The sequence below is a fragment of the Lepisosteus platostomus genome, chromosome 26, assembly GCF_059453375.1.
Source record: "Lepisosteus platostomus isolate fLepPlt1 chromosome 26, fLepPlt1.hap1, whole genome shotgun sequence".
NCBI lineage: Eukaryota > Metazoa > Chordata > Actinopteri > Semionotiformes > Lepisosteidae > Lepisosteus > Lepisosteus platostomus.
In genome coordinates, this window is record NC_142636.1 from 13,799,976 (window position 1) to 13,818,762 (window position 18,787).

Here is an 18,787-nt window from a genome sequence, read left to right on the forward strand (position 1 = left end):
AACTGTCGGGTTTAACAACCAGTCATGAAGCAGATATGTTGCTTAACATTCGACTCACAACATGACTCATCCCCCCCCGTAACATCTCCAGAACAGAGAGATACGTGTCCTTCTGCAGCCAGAAGCTGACTCTGCCAGGAACACGAGGAAGTGAAGAATGAGCAAAAGAGTAAAATCATAATGCAGTAACAATCTGAGGGAGAGAGGGGTTAATACAGACACACTGACTGGACACTCCAGTACATTAACACTGCACTGAGAGAGAGAGGGGTTCATACAGACACACTGACTGGACACTCCAGTACATTAACACTGCACTGAGAGAGAGAGGGGTCAATACAGACACACTGACTGGACACTCCAGTCTCACCTGTAGTCCAGTGCAGATGAAATGCGTCTGCTGTCATCTACATACAGACAACTCTTCAAGCAGAAGGACACACAGTGATCATCAGGCCACACTGGAAAAACTACAGTACTGCTCACTGTAGCCACACATGAGACAAAACACAGGTCAGCACACTGCAGTCACATTAATATTGACATCAGGTGGACAGTAGTGTGTAAATACGTGTACACATCTGCAGAGACGTGCCCTCCTGCTGCTGTCACCATGCTGTTCCAGGTGAATGGCTGTGAGGCGTCAACAGCTGGGTGCATTCTGGGTAAAGGCAGGAAGCAGGCAGGCCTGCCAGTTCAATGTCAGAAATGAGGAGGTGAGGGAAGATGTTCAGAAATTGTGGCTTTAGCATGAAGAGAGATGCCCTCTTCATGCCCTTGTCTCTTCAAGGTAGTGTGCCCTTTCTCACTGGACTGGACTGAGCTGGGCACAGCCACAGTGACAAGTGGGGGTAGGAGTTTCATTCCCTGCTCCTTCGTGTGTCCCAGAGGGGTAACTGTGTGTCTGGGCTGAGTTTAGAGCTCTGATCACTCCTGTCATGTTACTTCCTCATGTGCCTAAGGCAACTGCACCAGCTAGGTGTGTTTCCTGATGAACAGGACGAGCTGCTCAGGCTGAGCACCAACACAAGGACCCTGTCAGACCCGGCAAGCAGAGCGACGAAATGAGGAACCTGTCAGACCCGACGAGAAGAGCACCGACACAAGGACCCTGTCAGTCCCAGCGAGCAGAACACCGAAATGACAACCCTGTCAGACTCAGCAAGCAGAGCACCGACATGAGGACCCTGTCAGACCCAGCAAGCAGAGCGACAACACAAGGAACCTGTCAGACCCGGCGAACAGAACATCGACACGAGGACCCTGTCAGACCTGTCGAGCAGAGCACCAACACAAGGAACGTGTCAGACCCAGCGAGCAGAGCAACTACACAAGGACCCTGTCAGACCCAGCGAGCAGAGTGACAACATGAGGAACCTGTCAGACTCAGCGAGCAGAGCGACCACACAAGGACCCTGTCAGACTCAGCGAGCAGAGCGACGACACGAGGACCCTGTCAGACCCAGCGAGCAGAGCGACAACAAAAGGAACCTATCAGACCCGGCAAGCAGAGCGACGACACAAGGAACTTATCAGACCCGACAAGCAGAGTGACGAAATGAGGATCCTGTCAGACCCGACGAGAAGAGCAATGACACAAGGAGCCTGTCAAACCCAGCAAGCAGAGCGACGACACAAGGACCCTGTCAGACCCAGCGAGCAGAGCGACAACGCAAGGAACCTATCAGACCCGGCAAGCAGAGCGACGACACGAGGAACCTATCAAACCCGGCAAGCAGAGCGACGACACAAGGAACCTATCAGACCCGACAAGCAGAGTGACGAAATGAGGAACCTGTCAGACCCGACGAGAAGAGCAACGACACAAGGAGCCTGTCAAACCCAGCAAGCAGAGCGACGACACAAGGAACCTATCAGACCCGGCAAGCAGAGCAACAACACGAGGAACCTGTCAGACCCAGCGAGCAGAGCGACGACACGAGGAACCTTTCCCTCCCGCCGACCAGACAAAGGAGCATCTCACTGTCACGCAGAGCAATGACAAGAGGGGCCAAGAGTGTCTCACTCTTACTGTGCAGTGCAGACAGTGGCCCAGAGACATTCACTCCCGAACAGTGAGCCAGCAGCTTTCCTGTGCAAAGAGAGCAGAGAAACAGAGAAAGAAAAACAGAAAGAGTACGAGCAGGGTTGGGCCGAGAGGAAGAGAGATTTCCACAGCATTGTTGTCAGGAATCTGGTCTGAGCAGCATTTTTTAGTGTGGTTTTACAACATTTTTGATGAGCTGCTGTAATTACTCTAAAAGGAAAGAGCTTGGAAGACTTGGGCATTTTAGCTGTGGGAAATTCCAGGGAAGGAAGAGTCCTGGCCCTTCCTGTCACGGCCGCAGTCCCAGGAGACAGGGAGGACAGGGCAGTCGAGTGCAGCTCCGACACAAGCCTCTCCTGCTGAGCTCACTCCACACACAGGTCCGACAGGCCACGCTGGGGACACGGCAGTGAGTCTCCGTCGTTTTCTCTTCTCAAAGCGCCGATTAGGAGCTTATTTACACGACGCCTGCATCCAGGCTGGCTCCGAATTCATGTAGTCAGTGCTACAGTGCAGGGTGAGGGGGAGTAGTGGGGTGTGGTGGGGATCGGGGTGTCAGTGCTGGGTGAGGGAGTAGTGGGGTGTGGTGGGGATCGGGGTGTCAGTGCTGGGTGAGGGGGAGTAGTGGGGTGTGGTGGGGATCGGGGTGTCAGTGCTGGGTGAGGGAGTAGTGGGGTGTGGTGGGGATCGGGGTGTCAGTGCAGGGTGAGGGGGAGTAGTGGGGTGTGGTGGGGATCGGGGTGTCAGTGCAGGGTGAGGGGGAGTAGTGGGGTGTGGTGGGGATCGGGGTGTCAGTGCTGGGTGAGGGAGTAGTGGGGTGTGGTGGGGATCGGGGTGTCAGTGCAGGGTGAGGGGGAGTAGTGGGGTGTGGTGGGGATCGGGGTGTCAGTGCAGGGTGAGGGGGAGTAGTGGGGTGTGGTGGGGATCGGGGTGTCAGTGCTGGGTGAGGGAGTAGTGGGGTGTGGTGGGGATCGGGGTGTCAGTGCAGGGTGAGGGGGAGTAGTGGGGTGTGGTGGGGATCGGGGTGTCAGTGCTGGGTGAGGGGGAGTAGTGGGGTGTGGTGGGGATCGGGGTGTCAGTGCAGGGTGAGGGGGAGTAGTGGGGTGTGGTGGGGATCGGGGTGTCAGTGCAGGGTGAGGGGGAGTAGTGGGGTGTGGTGGGGATCGGGGTGTCAGTGCTGGGTGAGAGGGAGTGAGTGGGGTGTGGTGGGGATCGGGGTGTCAGTGCAGGGTGAGGGGGAGTAGTGGGGTGTGGTGGGGATCGGGGTGTCAGTGCAGGGTGAGAGGGAGTGAGTGGGGTGTGGTGGGGATCGGGGTGTCTCGGGGCTGGAGTCAGCAGTGTCTGATGTCTGTCTAAGCTGCTGTGTGTCCTGTCTCTCAGTGCCCCTCCGGCTGTGTGCAGGCAGCCTGCGTGAGCCCACTCAGCGTCATGGCTCTGAGCAGTCCAGCACGGACCTTCTCCCTGACCCAGCTCTGCCTGCGTGAGTCTCCCTGCTCTCTTAGGTGCTCCTTCAGTTACATGCAGTCAGCTGGGCGCCCAGTTTGGCTGCATTTGCTAAGCAGCTCGTGCTGCTCAGGGATCTGGTTGTCCTCCATGGAGAGTGAGAGGGGTTTCTAAAAGTCTCTGCTTTCTGAATGAGGGAGGTTGCTAGGAGACCCAGCTATGTGAATCAGCGGGGTTGCTAGGAGACCCTAATTTGTGAATGAGGGAGGTTGCCAGGAGACCCTGCTATATGAGTGAGGGTGGGTTGCTAGGAGACCCTGCTATTCGAGTGAATGGGGTTGCTAGGGGACCCTGTTATGTGAATGAGGGAGGTTGCTAGGAGATCCTGCTATTGGAGTGAGGGGGGTTACTAGGAGACCTGAGGTGTCTGAGGACTCACCCCCCTCTCTCCTCTCTCTCATTCTCTCCCCCCACACTCTCCTCCCTCTATCCCCTCTCTCCTGTCTCCAGTGCTTGTCCATATCCAGTCCCTTTCAGTCCAGCTGAAATCCCAGTTCCAGAATGTGATCCCGGGTCAGGACCTGGTCCTGGAGGCTCAGATTGACACCGAGCCCTCAGAATCCGTGTACATGGTGTCCTGGGAGCGCAGGCAGCCCGGAGACTCCCTGCTCCAGATCGCCAAGCTCTTCTGGGGGCCCACGGAGACCCTGAAGACGTTCAGTGAGCGTGTTGCCCTGACTGACAGTGGCGCCACCCTGTGGCTGAGGAACTTCAGTGCAGCTGATAGTGGGCTGTACGGCATCATCGTCACCGCGGAGGATGGGACAGAGCGCTCGGCGCAGGCCACAGTGAGTGAGTACGGTAAGAGAGACTGGTCACTGTGGCTAATCCACACCCACTGACCCCCACAGCCTCCCACTGACCCCAGCGCACATGGACACACGCTGTCACACATGGACACACGCTGACACACGCTGACACACACGGACACACACAGACACACTCTGACACAAAGTTAAGTTTTTACAGAGCAGGAAGAAAAAAGATCTGGGAAGAAATCTGCCCGAAGGAGTTACGAGGGGAGGTGTGAGGATGTGAAGCGGTCTTCCCATCCAGCAGTGTGAACTGAGTGTGAACTGTGTGAACTGAGTGTGAACTGGAAGTGAAAACCCGGTGATCTGTGGTTCTCGCAGTGGCTCGTGACGCACTCCTCCGACAGGACAGGTCTGTGGTGGAGTGGCGGTACCATCGGGCACACAGCGAGCGACCCACTGACCTCACGTAGCGGCACATTGCCCTGGGGACGATCCTGGAGAAAATCCCACAGCCACAGAGAGAACATGCACACTCCACCCTCTCACTCACACACTCATTCACTCACACACACACACACACACAAACACACACTCTCTCTCTCACACACACACTCCACCCTCTCACTGACACTCTCATTCACTCACACACTCGCACACACACAAACACTCTCTCACACACACACACTCACACACACACACACACTCTCATTCACTCACACACACACTCACACACTCTCTCACACTCTCACTGACACACTGACACACACACATAGACTCTCATTCACTCACACACTGGCACACACACACACGCACACACTCTCACACACTCTCTCTCTCACACACTCTCTCTCTCACACTCTCACACACACACTCACACACACTCACACACTCACACACACACTCTCACACACTGACACACACTCTCTCTCACACACACACACACACACACACACACTCTGCTCCAGCCCGGGGTGCGGTGCTCTTGCTCGGTGTGGGACAGTGACGGGCCCCCTCTCTCCACAGAGCCCATCTCCAGCGTGTCCGTCTCCCTGGCTGCAGACAGCCCCCCAGCCCTGCTCTGCGCAGTGGGGCGCGGCACCGCTCCTGTCTTCCAGTGGCTGCAGGCCGGGGTGCCGGTGTCCCCGGGCCGGTACCGGCTGTCTGCGGACGGGCGCTCCCTGGCGCCTGCGGGCCTGGCGCCACTGTGCGGGCTCTTCACCTGCCAGGCACACAACGAGCTGGGGGAGGTGACGGCCAACTACACCGCCCAGGGTGAGTGTCCCCCACTCTCACAGGGGGCTGAGGGGTCCCCCCCACTCTCACAGGGGGCTGAGGGGGTGTCTCTCTCTCTCTCACAGGGGGCTGAGGGGGTGTCTCTCTCTCTCTCACAGGGGGCTGAGGGGGTGTCTCTCTCTCTCCCAGGGGGCTGAGGGGGTGTCTCTCTCTCTCTCACAGGGGGCTGAGGGGGTGTCTCTCTCTCTCCCAGGGGGCTGAGGGGGTGTCTCTCTCTCTCCCAGGGAGCTGAGGGGGGTCCCTCTCTCTCTCACAGGGGGCTGAGGGGTGTCTCTCTCTCTCTCACAGGAGGCTGAGGGGTCCCCCCCACTCTCCCAGGGGGCTGAGGGGTGTCCCTCTCTCTCTCCCAGGGGGCTGAGGGGGGTCCCTCTCTCTCTCCCAGGGGGCTGAGGGGGTGTCTCTCTCTCTCCCAGGGGGCTGAGGGGGTGTCTCTCTCTCTCCCAGGGAGCTGAGGGGGGTCCCCCACTCTCCCAGGGGGCTGAGGGGGGTCCCCCCACTCTCCCAGGGGTTGTTAAGATCTGTGCAGTCATGCAGTAGCAGTGCCGATCTGTGTGGAGAGAAGCAGCAGGCCGGACTGCAGAGTCAGCAGTGCTCTTTCTTCCCTGTTGCAGGCTCCCAGTGCACTGGCCGGACTGGGAAGACTGGGAAGAGGGGGTTCCCAGGGCTGGGGGCCGGGCTGGCTCTGGCCCTGGGCTGTGGGACTGTTCTAACTGTTGTAATTCGCAGGTAAGAATCCTGGTGCCCAGGGCGAGGAGCTGTCTGCAGCCAGGCACACTCCATCTTGACAACACTGTGGAAACAGCCCCAGTGTATTACACCTGTCTCTCTGTCTGTGCCTTTGTCCATCTGGCTTCCGTCTGTCCCTCTGCCCTCTGTCTGCCCCGCTGTCCCTCTGCCCCTCTCTGTCCCCCTGTCCTCTGTCCTCTGCCTCGTCTCTCAGTGTGATTCTGTGCCCTGCCCCAGTCCCTCTCTAGGCGTAGTGTGAGTCTGGTTGTGTCCTCTGCCCCCTGTCCTCTGTCCTCTGCCCCGTCTCTCAGTGTGATTCTGTGCCCTGCCCTGCCCCAGTCCCTCTCTAGGCGAAGTGTGAGTCTACTTGTGTCCTCTGTCCTGCTGTTTTCTCAGGCAGTGCAGAGCTCCGGCTCAGAACTTAATCTGAATCCGTGGGATCTCGCCCTGGGATCACAGCTGCAGTGAGCAGGAACAGGGGCGTGTGGAGCTCGGTCTCTGAACCAGCAGACAGGCGGCACAGCTCGGACCCTCTCAGGACGGGTGACCCCGGTCATCAACACCAGATCCACTGGAACAGGCGGACAGGACCGGTGACCCGGGTCATCAACACCAGATCCACTGGAACACATGGACAGGACAGGTGACCCGGGTCATCAACACCAGATCCACTGGAAAAGGCGGACAGAACAGGTGACCCGGGTCATCAACACCAGATCCACTGGAACAGGCGGACGGGACAGGTGACCCGGGTCATCAACACCAGATCCACTGGAACAGGTGGACAGGACAGGTGACCCCGGTCATCAACACCAGATCCACTGGAACAGGCGGACAGTGCAGGAGGCCAGGAGACATTGACTTAATCACTTTTTCATTTAATAATGTGCAATACTGCTAAACTCAGAAAATAAAGACACTTTGTTTAATTATGGCCTCAACTCAAGTGTTAGAAGTAGTTCAAGCAGGGAGCTGCATCACCATGCAGAGGAACAAGTAAAGGTTTATTCCACGCTGAAAAGAGACGTTTCAGGTGTGTGGAGCCCTCTTCAAGTCTTTTCATCTCTTTTCAGTGCGGAATAAACCTTTACCTGTTGCTTTAGCGTTACAAGACCCACAAGGCCTTTACCAGCCTGGTTGTGGATTCTGTCCGTGAAACAGCATCAACTGCCGGTCACCGTGTTTATAAAATTGTCTCCCCTGTTGGTCAACACCCATCACTGCACCTAACCATAATACTGCTGCCCTCTGTTGATCAGCACCAGTTACTGCACCTAACCATAATACTGCTGCCCTCCGATGATCAGATACCATCACTGCACCTTTTAACACTAACGATGCCAACATTCAGACTCAGTAAAACAGGAGAGAAACAAAGCTGTATCAAACTGTGACTGGCACGTCCTGTTTATTTACAATGACAAAAAAAAACAGCAAGAATTTTAATTACAGTGTCATCAGGAAGCCACAAAATAAAAAATTAACATTTACAAATGGTAATAGTATTAATAATAATTACAATGAACGATATAAACATTGTACACAGCAATTAGAAGACACAGCTGTTGATGAAACGAGCTCGTCTGGCTTTCTCTCTGCATCAGTGTGTCTCCCTACGTCTCCATACGTCTGCTACCACACCAGCCCACAGTCCCAGTCTGCCTCTCTCACAGGAGCGTGATGCTGTCCAGGCCAGGCCCAGGCCACAGTCCCAGTCTGCCTCTCTCACAGGAGCGTGATGCTGTCCAGGCCAGGCCCAGGCCACAGTCCCAGTCTGCCTCTCTCACAGGAGCGTGATGCTGTCCAGGCCAGGCCCAGGCCACAGTCCCAGTCTGCCTCTCTCACAGGAGAGTGATGTTGTCCAGGCTGCTGTCCCAGTCTGCCTCTCTCCCAGGTGCGTGATGTTGTCCAGGCTGCTGTCCCAGTCTGCCTCTCTCCCAGGAGAGTGATGTTGTCCAGGCTGCTGTCCCAGTCTGCCTCTCTCCCAGGTGCGTGATGTTGTCCAGGCTGCTGTCCCAGTCTGCCTCTCTCCCAGGAGAGTGATGTTGTCCAGGCTGCTGTCCCAGTCTGCCTCTCTCCCAGGAGAGTGATGTTGTCCAGGCTGCTGTCCCAGTCTGCCTCTCTCACAGGAGAGTGATGTTGTCCAGGCCCAGCCCATTCTCGATGGCCGTCTGGTAGATCTCGATGGCTTCGGCTATGGGCAGGCCGCTGTCGCCCGTCTCGATGATCGCGATTGTGTCTCCGAACTCCGTGCACATGATGGTGGGCGTCCCCTGCGTCTGGGAGTGAGGGACAGAGCAAAAGGGAGAGAAATCCAATTAACGCTGCAGTCGTGCTCTGTCTCGGTCAGCTACGACTACAGCACATGGAGGGGCACAGAGGTACAATGGTAATGAAAGGGGAACTGCAGGCCCAGTTTCTCAGGTTCGTTATTAAATCAATTCATTACCCCCAGGCCCCATGCCCCGGTCTGTCTCTCTCTCTCTCTGGAGTTACCCCAGGCCCCACGCCCCGGTCTGTCTCTCTCTCTCTCTCTCTCTCTGGAGTTACCCCAGGCCCCACGCCCCGGTCTGTCTCTCTCTCTCTCTCTCTCTCTCTCTCTCTCTGGAGTTACCCCAGGCCCCATGCCCCGGTCTGTCTCTCTCTCTCTCTGGAGTTACCCCAGGCCCCACGCCCCGGTCTGTCTCTCTCTCTCTCTCTGGAGTTACCCCAGGCCCCACGCCCCGGTCTGTCTCTCTCTCTCTCTCTCTGGAGTTACCCCAGGCCCCACGCCCCGGTCTGTCTCTCTCTCTCTGGAGTTACCCCAGGCCCCACGCCCCGGTCTGTCTCTCTCTCTCTCTGGAGTTACCCCAGGCCCCACGCCCCGGTCTGTCTCTCTCTCTCTCTGGAGTTACCCCAGGCCCCACGCCCCGGTCTGTCTCTCTCTCTCTCTGGAGTTACCCCAGGCCCCACGCCCCGGTCTGTCTCTCTCTCTCTCTGGAGTTACCCCAGGCCCCACGCCCCGGTCTGTCTCTCTCTCTCTCTGGAGTTACCCCAGGCCCCACGCCCCGGTCTCTCTCTCTCTCTCTCTGGAGTTACCCCAGGCCCCACGCCCCGGTCTGTCTCTCTCTCTCTCTCTCTCTGGAGTTACCCCAGGCCCCACGCCCCGGTCTGTCTCTCTCTCTCTCTCTGGAGTTACCCCAGGCCCCACGCCCCGGTCTGTCTCTCTCTCTCTGGAGTTACCCCAGGCCCCACGCCCCGGTCTGTCTCTCTCTCTCTCTCTCTGGAGTTACCCCAGGCCCCACGCCCCAGTCTGTCTCTCTCTCTCTCTCTCTCTCTCTCTGGAGTTACCCCAGGCCCCACGCCCCGGTCTGTCTCTCTCTCTCTCTCTCTGGAGTTACCCCAGGCCCCACGCCCCGGTCTGTCTCTCTCTCTCTGGAGTTACCCCAGGCCCCACGCCCCAGTCTGTCTCTCTCTCTCTCTGGAGTTACCCCAGGCCCCACGCCCCGGTCTGTCTCTCTCTCTCTCTGGAGTTACCCCAGGCCCCACGCCCCGGTCTGTCTCTCTCTCTCTCTGGAGTTACCCCAGGCCCCACGCCCCGGTCTGTCTCTCTCTCTCTCTGGAGTTACCCCAGGCCCCACGCCCCGGTCTGTCTCTCTCTCTCTCTGGAGTTACCCCAGGCCCCACGCCCCGGTCTGTCTCTCTCTCTCTCTGGAGTTACCCCAGGCCCCACGCCCCGGTCTGTCTCTCTCTCTCTCTGGAGTTACCCCAGGCTCCACGCCCCGGTCTGTCTCTCTCTCTCTCTGGAGTTACCCCAGGCTCCACGCCCCGGTCTGTCTCTCTCTCTCTCTCTCTGGAGTTACCCCAGGCCCCACGCCCCGGTCTGTCTCTCTCTCTCTGGAGTTACCTGCTGCAGCTGGATGACCTGCGGCTGGGTGGCAGCCTGAGTCTCCCTCTGCTGGCGGAGGGCAGGGGCGGCGGCCGGCGGCTCCACCACACCGCTGTCGGCGGCGGGGCCGCCCACCACGACGGCGCTGGCACCCTCGGCCCCCGGGGCGCCCCCCCCTGCGGCGGCCCTGCGCGCGTGGGTCTTGCGGTGGCTGCGCAGGTTGGAGAAGGTCTTGAAGGCCTTGCCGCAGAGCGGGCAGGCGTGCGGCCGCTCGCCGGTGTGCGTGCGCCGGTGCTCGGCCAGGTGCATGGACTGCACAAAGCCCTTGTGGCAGAGCTCGCAGCGGAAGGGCCGCTCGCCGGAGTGCGTGCGCAGGTGCTCGCGCAGGTGGGTGTTCTGGCGGAAGCGCTTGCCGCAGTGCGGGCAGGGGAAGGGCCGCTCGCCCGTGTGCACGCGCTGGTGCAGCGCCAGCCCCGAGGACGACACGAAGAGCTTGCCGCAGACGGCGCACTGGTGGCCGCGCCGGGGGGCGGGCGGCGGCGGCGGGCAGCCCAGCTCGTGCAGCCGCAGGTTGGCCGCCGAGTTCAGCCGCTTGCCGCAGACGGAGCAGTCCAGGCCGGGCCGCAGCCCCGCGGCCGAGGGGGCGGGGTCGGGGCCGGGCCGGGGGGGCTCGGCGCCGGGGTCCCCCGCCTCGCCGTGCGCCTCCTGCTGGTGCCGGTCCAGCTGGCGCTTGCGCAGGAAGCCGGAGGGGCAGCGGGCGCAGGGGTAGGGCGGGGGGGCGCCGGCGTGCTGGGCGTAGCGGTGGGCCGCCAGCTTGGCCGGGCGCACGAAGGCGGCGGGGCAGTCGGGGCAGGGGAAGGGCGCGGGGCTGGCGTGCAGCAGGCGGTGCTGGCGCAGGTTCGAGGACTGCGAGAAGGCCTTGAGGCAGACGTCGCAGCGGTAGGGCCGCAGGCCGGAGTGCGTGAGGCCGTGGCGCGACAGGTTGGCCAGCGAGGAGAAGGTCTTGCCGCAGTCGCTGCACTGGAAGGGCCGCTCGCCCGTGTGCGTGCGCAGGTGGTTGCGCACGTGCACCTGCTTCTTGAAGGGCTTGCCGCACACGGCGCACTTGAAGCGGCGCTCCAGCACGTGCACCGTGCGGCGGTGGCGCACCAGGCGGATCTGCGTGGGGAAGGACTTGGGGCACGAGGGGCAGGGGAAGGCCCGGTCGCGGCCGGGCGGCTCCGCCCTCACGCCGTTCGCCACGGAGGCGGCCGCGGCGTTCCCGGCGTCGGGAACCGCGGGACCGGCGCCGTCCCGGGCCTGGTGTTCCTCCGGCAGCGACGCCCTGCTCCCGTCCTCTCCTCCTCTCCCGCTGCCCGGCTCCGCCTCCCCCCCCGCCTCGCTCTCCCCCCCGTCCGGCCCCCTGGAGTCTCCCGCCGGGGCCGCCGCCGCCGCAGTACCCCCTCCGCTCAGGCAGAGGGCGCCGTCCAGCAGGTCGCTTCCCGCCTGCAGCGCGGGGGCCGGCTGCACCGCCTCGCACTCCTGCTGCGACACGGGCTGCGCGCCCAGGAGGGACAGCGGCTTCCGGGGAGACAGCGCCACCTGCAGGGCGAAAGGGCGAAGCGCGGGTGAGCGGGGGACAGGCGGCCACAGAAACACGCCGACCGCGGAGCTGGACGCACAGGGGGGGGGGTATCCCGGGGCGACGCGACCGAGCGGGAGACGGGACACTTTCGGGGAGCGTCAGGGAGAGAACGGAGCCACCGTTACCATGGAGACGGGGACGCCGGGGCGGGCGCTGTGCGTGCGGCGGTGGTACAGGAACTTGGTCATGTTGGTGAAGGTTTTGGCGCAGTACTGGCAGCGGTGCAGGGGCTCAGCTGTGTGGGACTTCCTGCGGAGAGAGGGAAGGGGACCGGGAGGGAGATCAGAGTTTTTCGGCTGGCGAAGGAATACGTCTCTCCCTCTCTCTCGTTCATTCGCTCTCTCTCCCTCTCTCGTTCATTCGCTCTCTCTCCCTCTCTCTCGTTCATTCGCTCTCTCTCCCTCTCTCTCGTTCATTCGCTCTCTCTCCCTCTCTCGTTCATTCGCTCTCTCTCCCTCTCTCGTTCATTCGCTCTCTCTCCCTCTCTCTCGTTCATTCTCTCCCTCTCTCGTTCATTCGCTCTCTCTCCCTCTCTCGTTCATTCGCTCTCTCTCCCTCTCTCTCGTTCATTCGCTCTCTCTCCCTCTCTCTCGTTCATTCTCTCCCTCTCTCGTTCATTCTCTCCCTCTCCCTCTCTCGTTCATTCTCTCCCTCTCCCTCTCTCGTTCATTCGCTCTCTCTCCCTCTCTCTCTCTCGTTCATTCGCTCCCTCTCTCTCGTTCATTCGCTCTCTCTCCCTCTCTCGTTCATTCGCTCCCTCTCTCTCGTTCATTCGCTCTCTCTCCCTCTCTCGTTCATTCGCTCTCTCTCCCTCTCTCGTTCATTCGCTCTCTCCCTCTCTCGTTCATTCGCTCTCTCCCTCTCTCGTTCATTCGCTCTCTCCCTCTCTCGTTCATTCGCTCTCTCTCCCTCTCTTATTCATTCGCTCTCTCTCCCTCTCTCTCTCCCGGGCAGCACCTGTGCATGATCAGGGTCATCTCCGTGGCGAAGCCCAGGCCGCAGTCGAGACAGAGGTACCGCGCCTCGCCGGAGTGGGCGCGCAGGTGCGTCTCCAGCGACGACGCCTTCTTGAACAGCTTGCGGCACTCGGGGCACTCGTGGGTGCCGTGCTCGTGCACGCGGCGGTGGGCGGACAGCCGGTTGGCCGAGGTGAAGGTGCGCCGGCACTCCTCGCACTGCAGCGGGACGGGGGCGGGGCCGGCGGCCGCGGGGCTGCGGCTCCGGGGGAGGGCGAGGGGGAGGACAGAGGCGCACTGGTGTCGGCGGTGGGATACCGAGACGGGGCCGGGCCTGTCCAGGAACACGGGTCCCTTGACTCTTCCTCTTTCCCCCTCTTCCCCCTCCTCCTCCTCCTCCTCCTCACCCCCTCCTCCTCCTCCTCCCACCTCCATCACCCCCTCCCCACTCTCCTTCTCCTGCCCCAGGAAGTGCTCCCCCTGGTGCTGCAGGAAGTCCTCCGGCGTCTGGAAGAGCAGGGCGCACTCGGAGCACTCGTACGGGTGGAAGATCACCACCTCCCCCGGCCCGTCCTCGTCCCCCACTCTGTCCCCCTCCCTCCCCTTCGCCCCCAGCTCCGCCTTCTGCCCCGCGGGGGGCACCCCGCCCGTCGCCTGGGCTCGCTGGTAGCAGTGCTCCGGGAAGGGGGGGTGGGCAGCCGTGCCCCCGCCGCCGCGAGGCGCCACGTGGGCGAGGAGCCCGTTGCCATGGAGCTCCCTGGGGGGGCAGCTGGGCAACAGGGGGGCCAACCTGCCCCGGCGGGGGGCAGGGGGGAGGGGCGTCCCGTCGGCCAGAGCCTGGGCCGTGCAGAGCTGCAGCCGGAGCGTGGCGGTGCCGGCGGCACCGCCGGAGAGGGAGGGGACGCTGGGAAGGCCGGCGCCCCTGGCGGCGGGGAGGGAGGAGGCCGCGTCCTGCTGCTGCTGCTGCTGCTGGGCCGCCAACACCTGACACAGGGAGCGGGGACAGAGGGGGACAGAGGGACAGGGCAGGAGAGTGAGAAAACGTCCGACGCTCCATCTGCACGGGACGCAAAGGGGACCACCAGTACCTGAGCCAGAATCTCGCCCGCTCGCTGCTCACTCAGGACCAGGTTCTGAACACTGACGAATGGACCGAGCGAGCCGTCTGTCTGCAACAACAGCTCCTGAAAGACAAAGCAAGAGGCACATGCTGGACTGACTGGACACTCCAGGACATTAACACTGCACTGAGAGAGAGAGGGGTTAATACAGACACACTGACTGGACACTCCAGTACATGAACACTGCACTGAGAGAGAGGGGTTAATACAGACACACTGACTGGACACTCCAGTACATTAACACTGCACTGAGAGAGAGAGGGGTTAATACAGACACACTGACTGGACACTCCAGTACATTAACACTGCACTGAGAGAGAGAGGGGTTAATACAGACACACTGACTGGACACTCCAGTACATTAACACTGCACTGAGAGAGAGGGGTTAATACAGACACACTGACTGGACACTCCAGTACATTAACACTGCACTGAGAGAGAGAGGGGTTAATACAGACACACTGACTGGACACTCCAGTACATTAACACTGCACTGAGAGAGAGAGGGGTTAATACAGACACACTGACTGGACACTCCAGTACATGAACACTGCACTGAGAGAGAGGGGTTAATACAGACACACTGACTGGACACTCCAGTACATGAACACTGCACTGAGAGAGAGGGGTTAATACAGACACACTGACTGGACACTCCAGTACATTAACACTGCACTGAGAGAGAGAGGGGTTAATACAGACACACTGACTGGACACTCCAGTACATTAACACTGCACTGAGAGAGAGAGGGGTTAATACAGACACACTGACTGGACACTCCAGTACATTAACACTGCACTGAGAGAGAGAGGGGTTAATACAGACACACTGACTGGACACTCCAGTACATTAACACTGCACTGAGAGAGAGGGGTTAATACAGACACACTGACTGGACACTCCAGTACATGAACACTGCACTGAGAGAGAGGGGTTAATACAGACACACTGACTGGACACTCCAGTACATGAACACTGCACTGAGAGAGAGAGGGGTTCATACAGACACACTGACTGGACACTCCAGTACATTAACACTGCACTGAGAGAGAGAGGGGTTAATACAGACACACTGTCGCGCAGCAGACAGACAGCTGACTCACTGTCTCTGGAGGCTCTGTGCGTGCATCCATCTGTCCGGCTGTCTTGCTGTGCATCTGTCTGTGCGCCAGCCACACCTCGGGCGAGTCGAAAAGCGCCTGACACTCCAGACACTGGTACTGTATCTGCCCAGCTAGCGGCAGAGCTGTGTGCACTGGGGTCCCAACACTGCCAGACTCCACCACCTGGCAGAGCCCTGAGAAGGAGAACAGGTCACAGTCAGAGCACACACACAGCACCGTCCCAGCACGCTGAACTGACACACACACACACAGCACACACACACACAGCACCGTCCCAGCACGCTGTACTGACACACACACACACACAGCACCGTCCCAGCACGCTGAACTGACACACACACACACACAGCACACACACACACAGCACCGTCCCAGCACGCTGTACTGACACACACACAGCACACACACACACAGCACCGTCCCAGCACGCTGTACTGACACACACACACACACAGCACCATCCCAGCACGCTGTACTGACACACACACACACACACACAGCACCGTCCCAGCACGCTGTACTGACACACACACACACACACACACACAGCACCGTCCCAGCACGCTGTACTGACACACACACACACAGCACCGTCCCAGCACGCTGTACTGACACACACACACACAGCACCGTCCCAGCACGCTGTACTGACACACACACACACACAGCACCGTCCCAGCACGCTGTACTGACACACACACACACACACAGCACCGTCCCAGCACGCTGTACTGACACACACACACACACACAGCACCGTCCCAGCACGCTGTACTGACACACACACACACAGCACCGTCCCAGCACGCTGTACTGACACACACACACACACAGCACCGTCCCAGCACACTGTACTGACACACACACACAGCACCGTCCCAGCACGCTGTACTGACACACACACACACAGCACCGTCCCAGCACGCTGTACTGACACACACACACACACACAGCACCGTCCCAGCACACTGTACTGACACACACACACACAGCACCGTCCCAGCACGCTGTACTGACACACACACACAGCACCGTCCCAGCACGCTGAACTGACACACACACACACACAGCACCGTCCCAGCACGCTGTACTGACACACACACACACAGCACCGTCCCAGCACGCTGAACTGACACACACACACACACAGCACCGTCCCAGCACGCTGAACTGACACACGCACACGCACGCACACACACAGCACCGTCCCAGCATGCTGAACTGACACACACACACACACACAGCACCGTCCCAGCACGCTGTACTGACACACGCACACACACAGCACCGTCCCAGCACGCTGTACTGACACACACACACACAGCACCGTCCCAGCACGCTGAACTGACACACACACACACACACAGCACACACACACACAGCACCGTCCCAGCACGCTGTACTGACACACACATACACAGCACTGTCCCAGCACACTGTACTGACACACGCACACACAGCACCATCCCAGCACGCTGTACTGACACACACACACACGCAGCACCGTCCCAGTACTCTGTACTGGCGCACTGCACTGACACACCGTACTGACACAGCAGAGCACACTGCACTCACACACCGTCCTGAGACCCTGCACTGACACACCGTCCTCACACACCGTCCTGAGACCCTGCACTGACACACCGTCCTCACACACCGTCCTGAGACCCCGCCCTCACACACTGCCCTGAGACCCAGTCCTCACACACCGTCCTGAGACCCCGCCCTCAGCCTCTCTCACCCTGCTCCGTCTCCACCCCTCCCTCCCGGAGGTGCAGCTCCTGGTGCAGGAGCAGCTCCTCTGGGGTGCTCAGCACCGCCCCGCACTCCAGGCACTGGTACTGGCTCTCGGGGAGCCCCCCCAGCCCAGCGAGGGACAGCTGGGGGTCGGAGGCGGCCCCCCGGGCTCCGTCGGGCCCCCCGTCCTCGGCTCCCTCTCCGTCCGGCCCCGTGTGGCTCTGCTGGTGCAGCAGCACCTCCTCCAGCGTGTTGAAGAGCTGGGCGCACTCGCTGCACATGTACTGGTGCTGGATGTACAGCGAGGGGGGCTCCGGCTCCCCCTGCTGGTCGGACATGGCGGCGCGGGCGGGGGGGTCAGTTTCCGTCGGTGTGCAGCCGCAGAGGAGGAGGAGGAGGAGGAGTGCTCTGTGCTCTGTGCTCTTCGCTTCAACCCCTGTGCCTCCTTTCTTCCTCCACTGCTTCCTCCCGTCTTCTTAGGAATTCGACGCAACTACAAACCTGGGAGGACAAATCACAGGTAGATTCACTTGTCCCGTTAATACAGAGACGCTCGGAATTAATGTTAATATCAGGACTGATGTTAATAATATTAATGAGACTCTCTTAAACAGCCACTGGCACTGACAGAGCAGTCTGAGAGTCTCCAGGCTGGACTGGACTGACTGGACTGGGAGCTGGACTAGTGATTCACTGGGATTATAACCAGACTCACTGACACTGACAGAGCAGTCTGAGAGTCTCCAGGCTGGACTGGACTGACTGGACGGAGCTGGACTAGTGATTCACTGGGATTATAATCAGACTCACTACACTGACAGAGCAGTCTGAGAGTCTCCAGGCTGGACTGGACTGACTGGACTGGGAGCTGGATTAGTGATTCACTGGGATTATAACCAGACTCACTGACACTGACAGAGCAGTCTGAGAGTCTCCAGGCTGGACTGGACTGACTGGACTGGGAGCTGGATTAGTGATTCACTGGGATTATAACCAGACTCACTGACACTGACAGAGCCGTCTGCCCCGGACTCGGCAGCGCCGGTCCACACACGTGTGTGCCACACGCCGCCCCGGGTCCCGGCTGCCGCTCCCCGGCTCAGCCGCCTCTCCGCCAGCAGCAGTGCCGGCCGCTCGCCGCTGGCGGCGCTCTCCGGGATCCTGCAGGCTGGGCTCTGCGGGCCGGCCGCGGTGGACCCCGGAGCCTGTCCGTCGTGAGGCGGCGCTCTCCTTTTTCCCCGCAGCTCGGCGGCGGCCAGGCCAGACCGAGCCTTCCCTCCTCCCCCGGTCCCTCCATCTTACCTCAGCGCCCGTCGCTGGGTCCGGCCTCCTGCGCTCCTGGCGGGGCGGCTCGGGGGCTCTTCCTCGGTCGCGACGACCCGGTGCTGGCCCGTCTCCTCCGGGCGGTGTCGAAAACCCGAAATAAACACACCCCGGATCCCAGAAACCCGACATTTGCCGCGTCCTGCTCCCTCGCGTCTCGCCAGCCGCCCGCCCCGCTCCCCGGCCGTGTGACGCAGGAGAGGACGCTGATTGGACGGGCCGGCCGCCACTCTCCGCGAGCGGGGCCCCTGCGGGGCGGATAAGGGACTTGCGGGTGACGTCACGGCCGGGGGGCGGGCTCGGGGCCGCCGCCGCCATGAAGCCGCTGAAAAAGTCAGGAAGCGACAACAAGCCAAGTGGGACAGCTTATAAAAGTGAGTGAGGAGGAAAGAAAGGGGAAAGAGGGGGGAAATCAACGAAACAGCCTCTACGAAGGATCGAACGGGTTTAATACAGAAAGAGCAAGAAAATTCAATAAAAGATCAGAAAGGTCTGTGTTGAGACTAAAATAAAGAAATTTCTGAAGGAAAGTTTAAACTCTATGCAGAGCATTATATCAAAGAAACACAGAAATGTAACTACACGCAGTCTGATTGACATGTTCATTTTTATTCGTTTTCAAAGGAGATCTCGTTTTCCCATGATTCATCTGTGTCGACAGAGGACTGCGATTTCTGCAGCTTATTTCTCCACTCGAAAATGAAAGAT

At 60.0% G+C, this 18,787-nt stretch overlaps 2 protein-coding genes across 6 annotated transcripts; one reads left to right on the top strand and one right to left on the bottom strand.

Moving 5' to 3' along the window:
- The first annotated feature begins 889 nt into the window (after positions 1-889).
- LOC148640265 (uncharacterized) lies at positions 890-7,253 on the top strand. Of its 5 annotated transcripts, XR_015930544.1 has the most exons (7): positions 911-2,456; positions 3,428-3,527; positions 4,001-4,351; positions 5,329-5,577; positions 6,210-6,324; positions 6,784-6,917; positions 6,968-7,253. XR_015930544.1 is itself a non-coding variant. In XM_088620540.1 (6 exons), exons 2-6 carry the CDS (start codon positions 3,476-3,478, stop codon positions 6,824-6,826), a joined length of 801 nt encoding a protein of 266 aa, XP_088476666.1. In that variant the 5' UTR covers positions 894-2,456; positions 3,428-3,475; the 3' UTR covers positions 6,827-7,253. The 5 variants fall into 5 exon arrangements, 4 of the variants coding, with proteins under 4 accessions (XP_088476667.1, XP_088476666.1, XP_088476663.1 ...); XM_088620540.1 differs by having other exon boundaries at positions 894-2,456; positions 4,001-4,342; positions 6,784-7,253; XM_088620537.1 differs by having other exon boundaries at positions 912-2,456; positions 6,784-7,253.
- A 1,042-nt stretch (positions 7,254-8,295) lies between these two features.
- znf526 (zinc finger protein 526) lies at positions 8,296-18,289 on the bottom strand. Its single transcript, XM_088620494.1, has 8 exons — positions 18,059-18,289; positions 16,761-17,257; positions 14,999-15,192; positions 13,861-13,956; positions 12,774-13,756; positions 11,942-12,065; positions 10,211-11,773; positions 8,296-8,603 (listed from the first exon to the last, which is right to left on the bottom strand). The coding sequence occupies exons 2-8, from the start codon at positions 17,092-17,094 to the stop codon at positions 8,448-8,450; spliced, it is 3,450 nt and encodes a 1,149-aa protein (XP_088476620.1). The 5' UTR covers positions 17,095-17,257; positions 18,059-18,289; the 3' UTR covers positions 8,296-8,447.
- Positions 18,290-18,787: the final 498 nt, after the last annotated feature.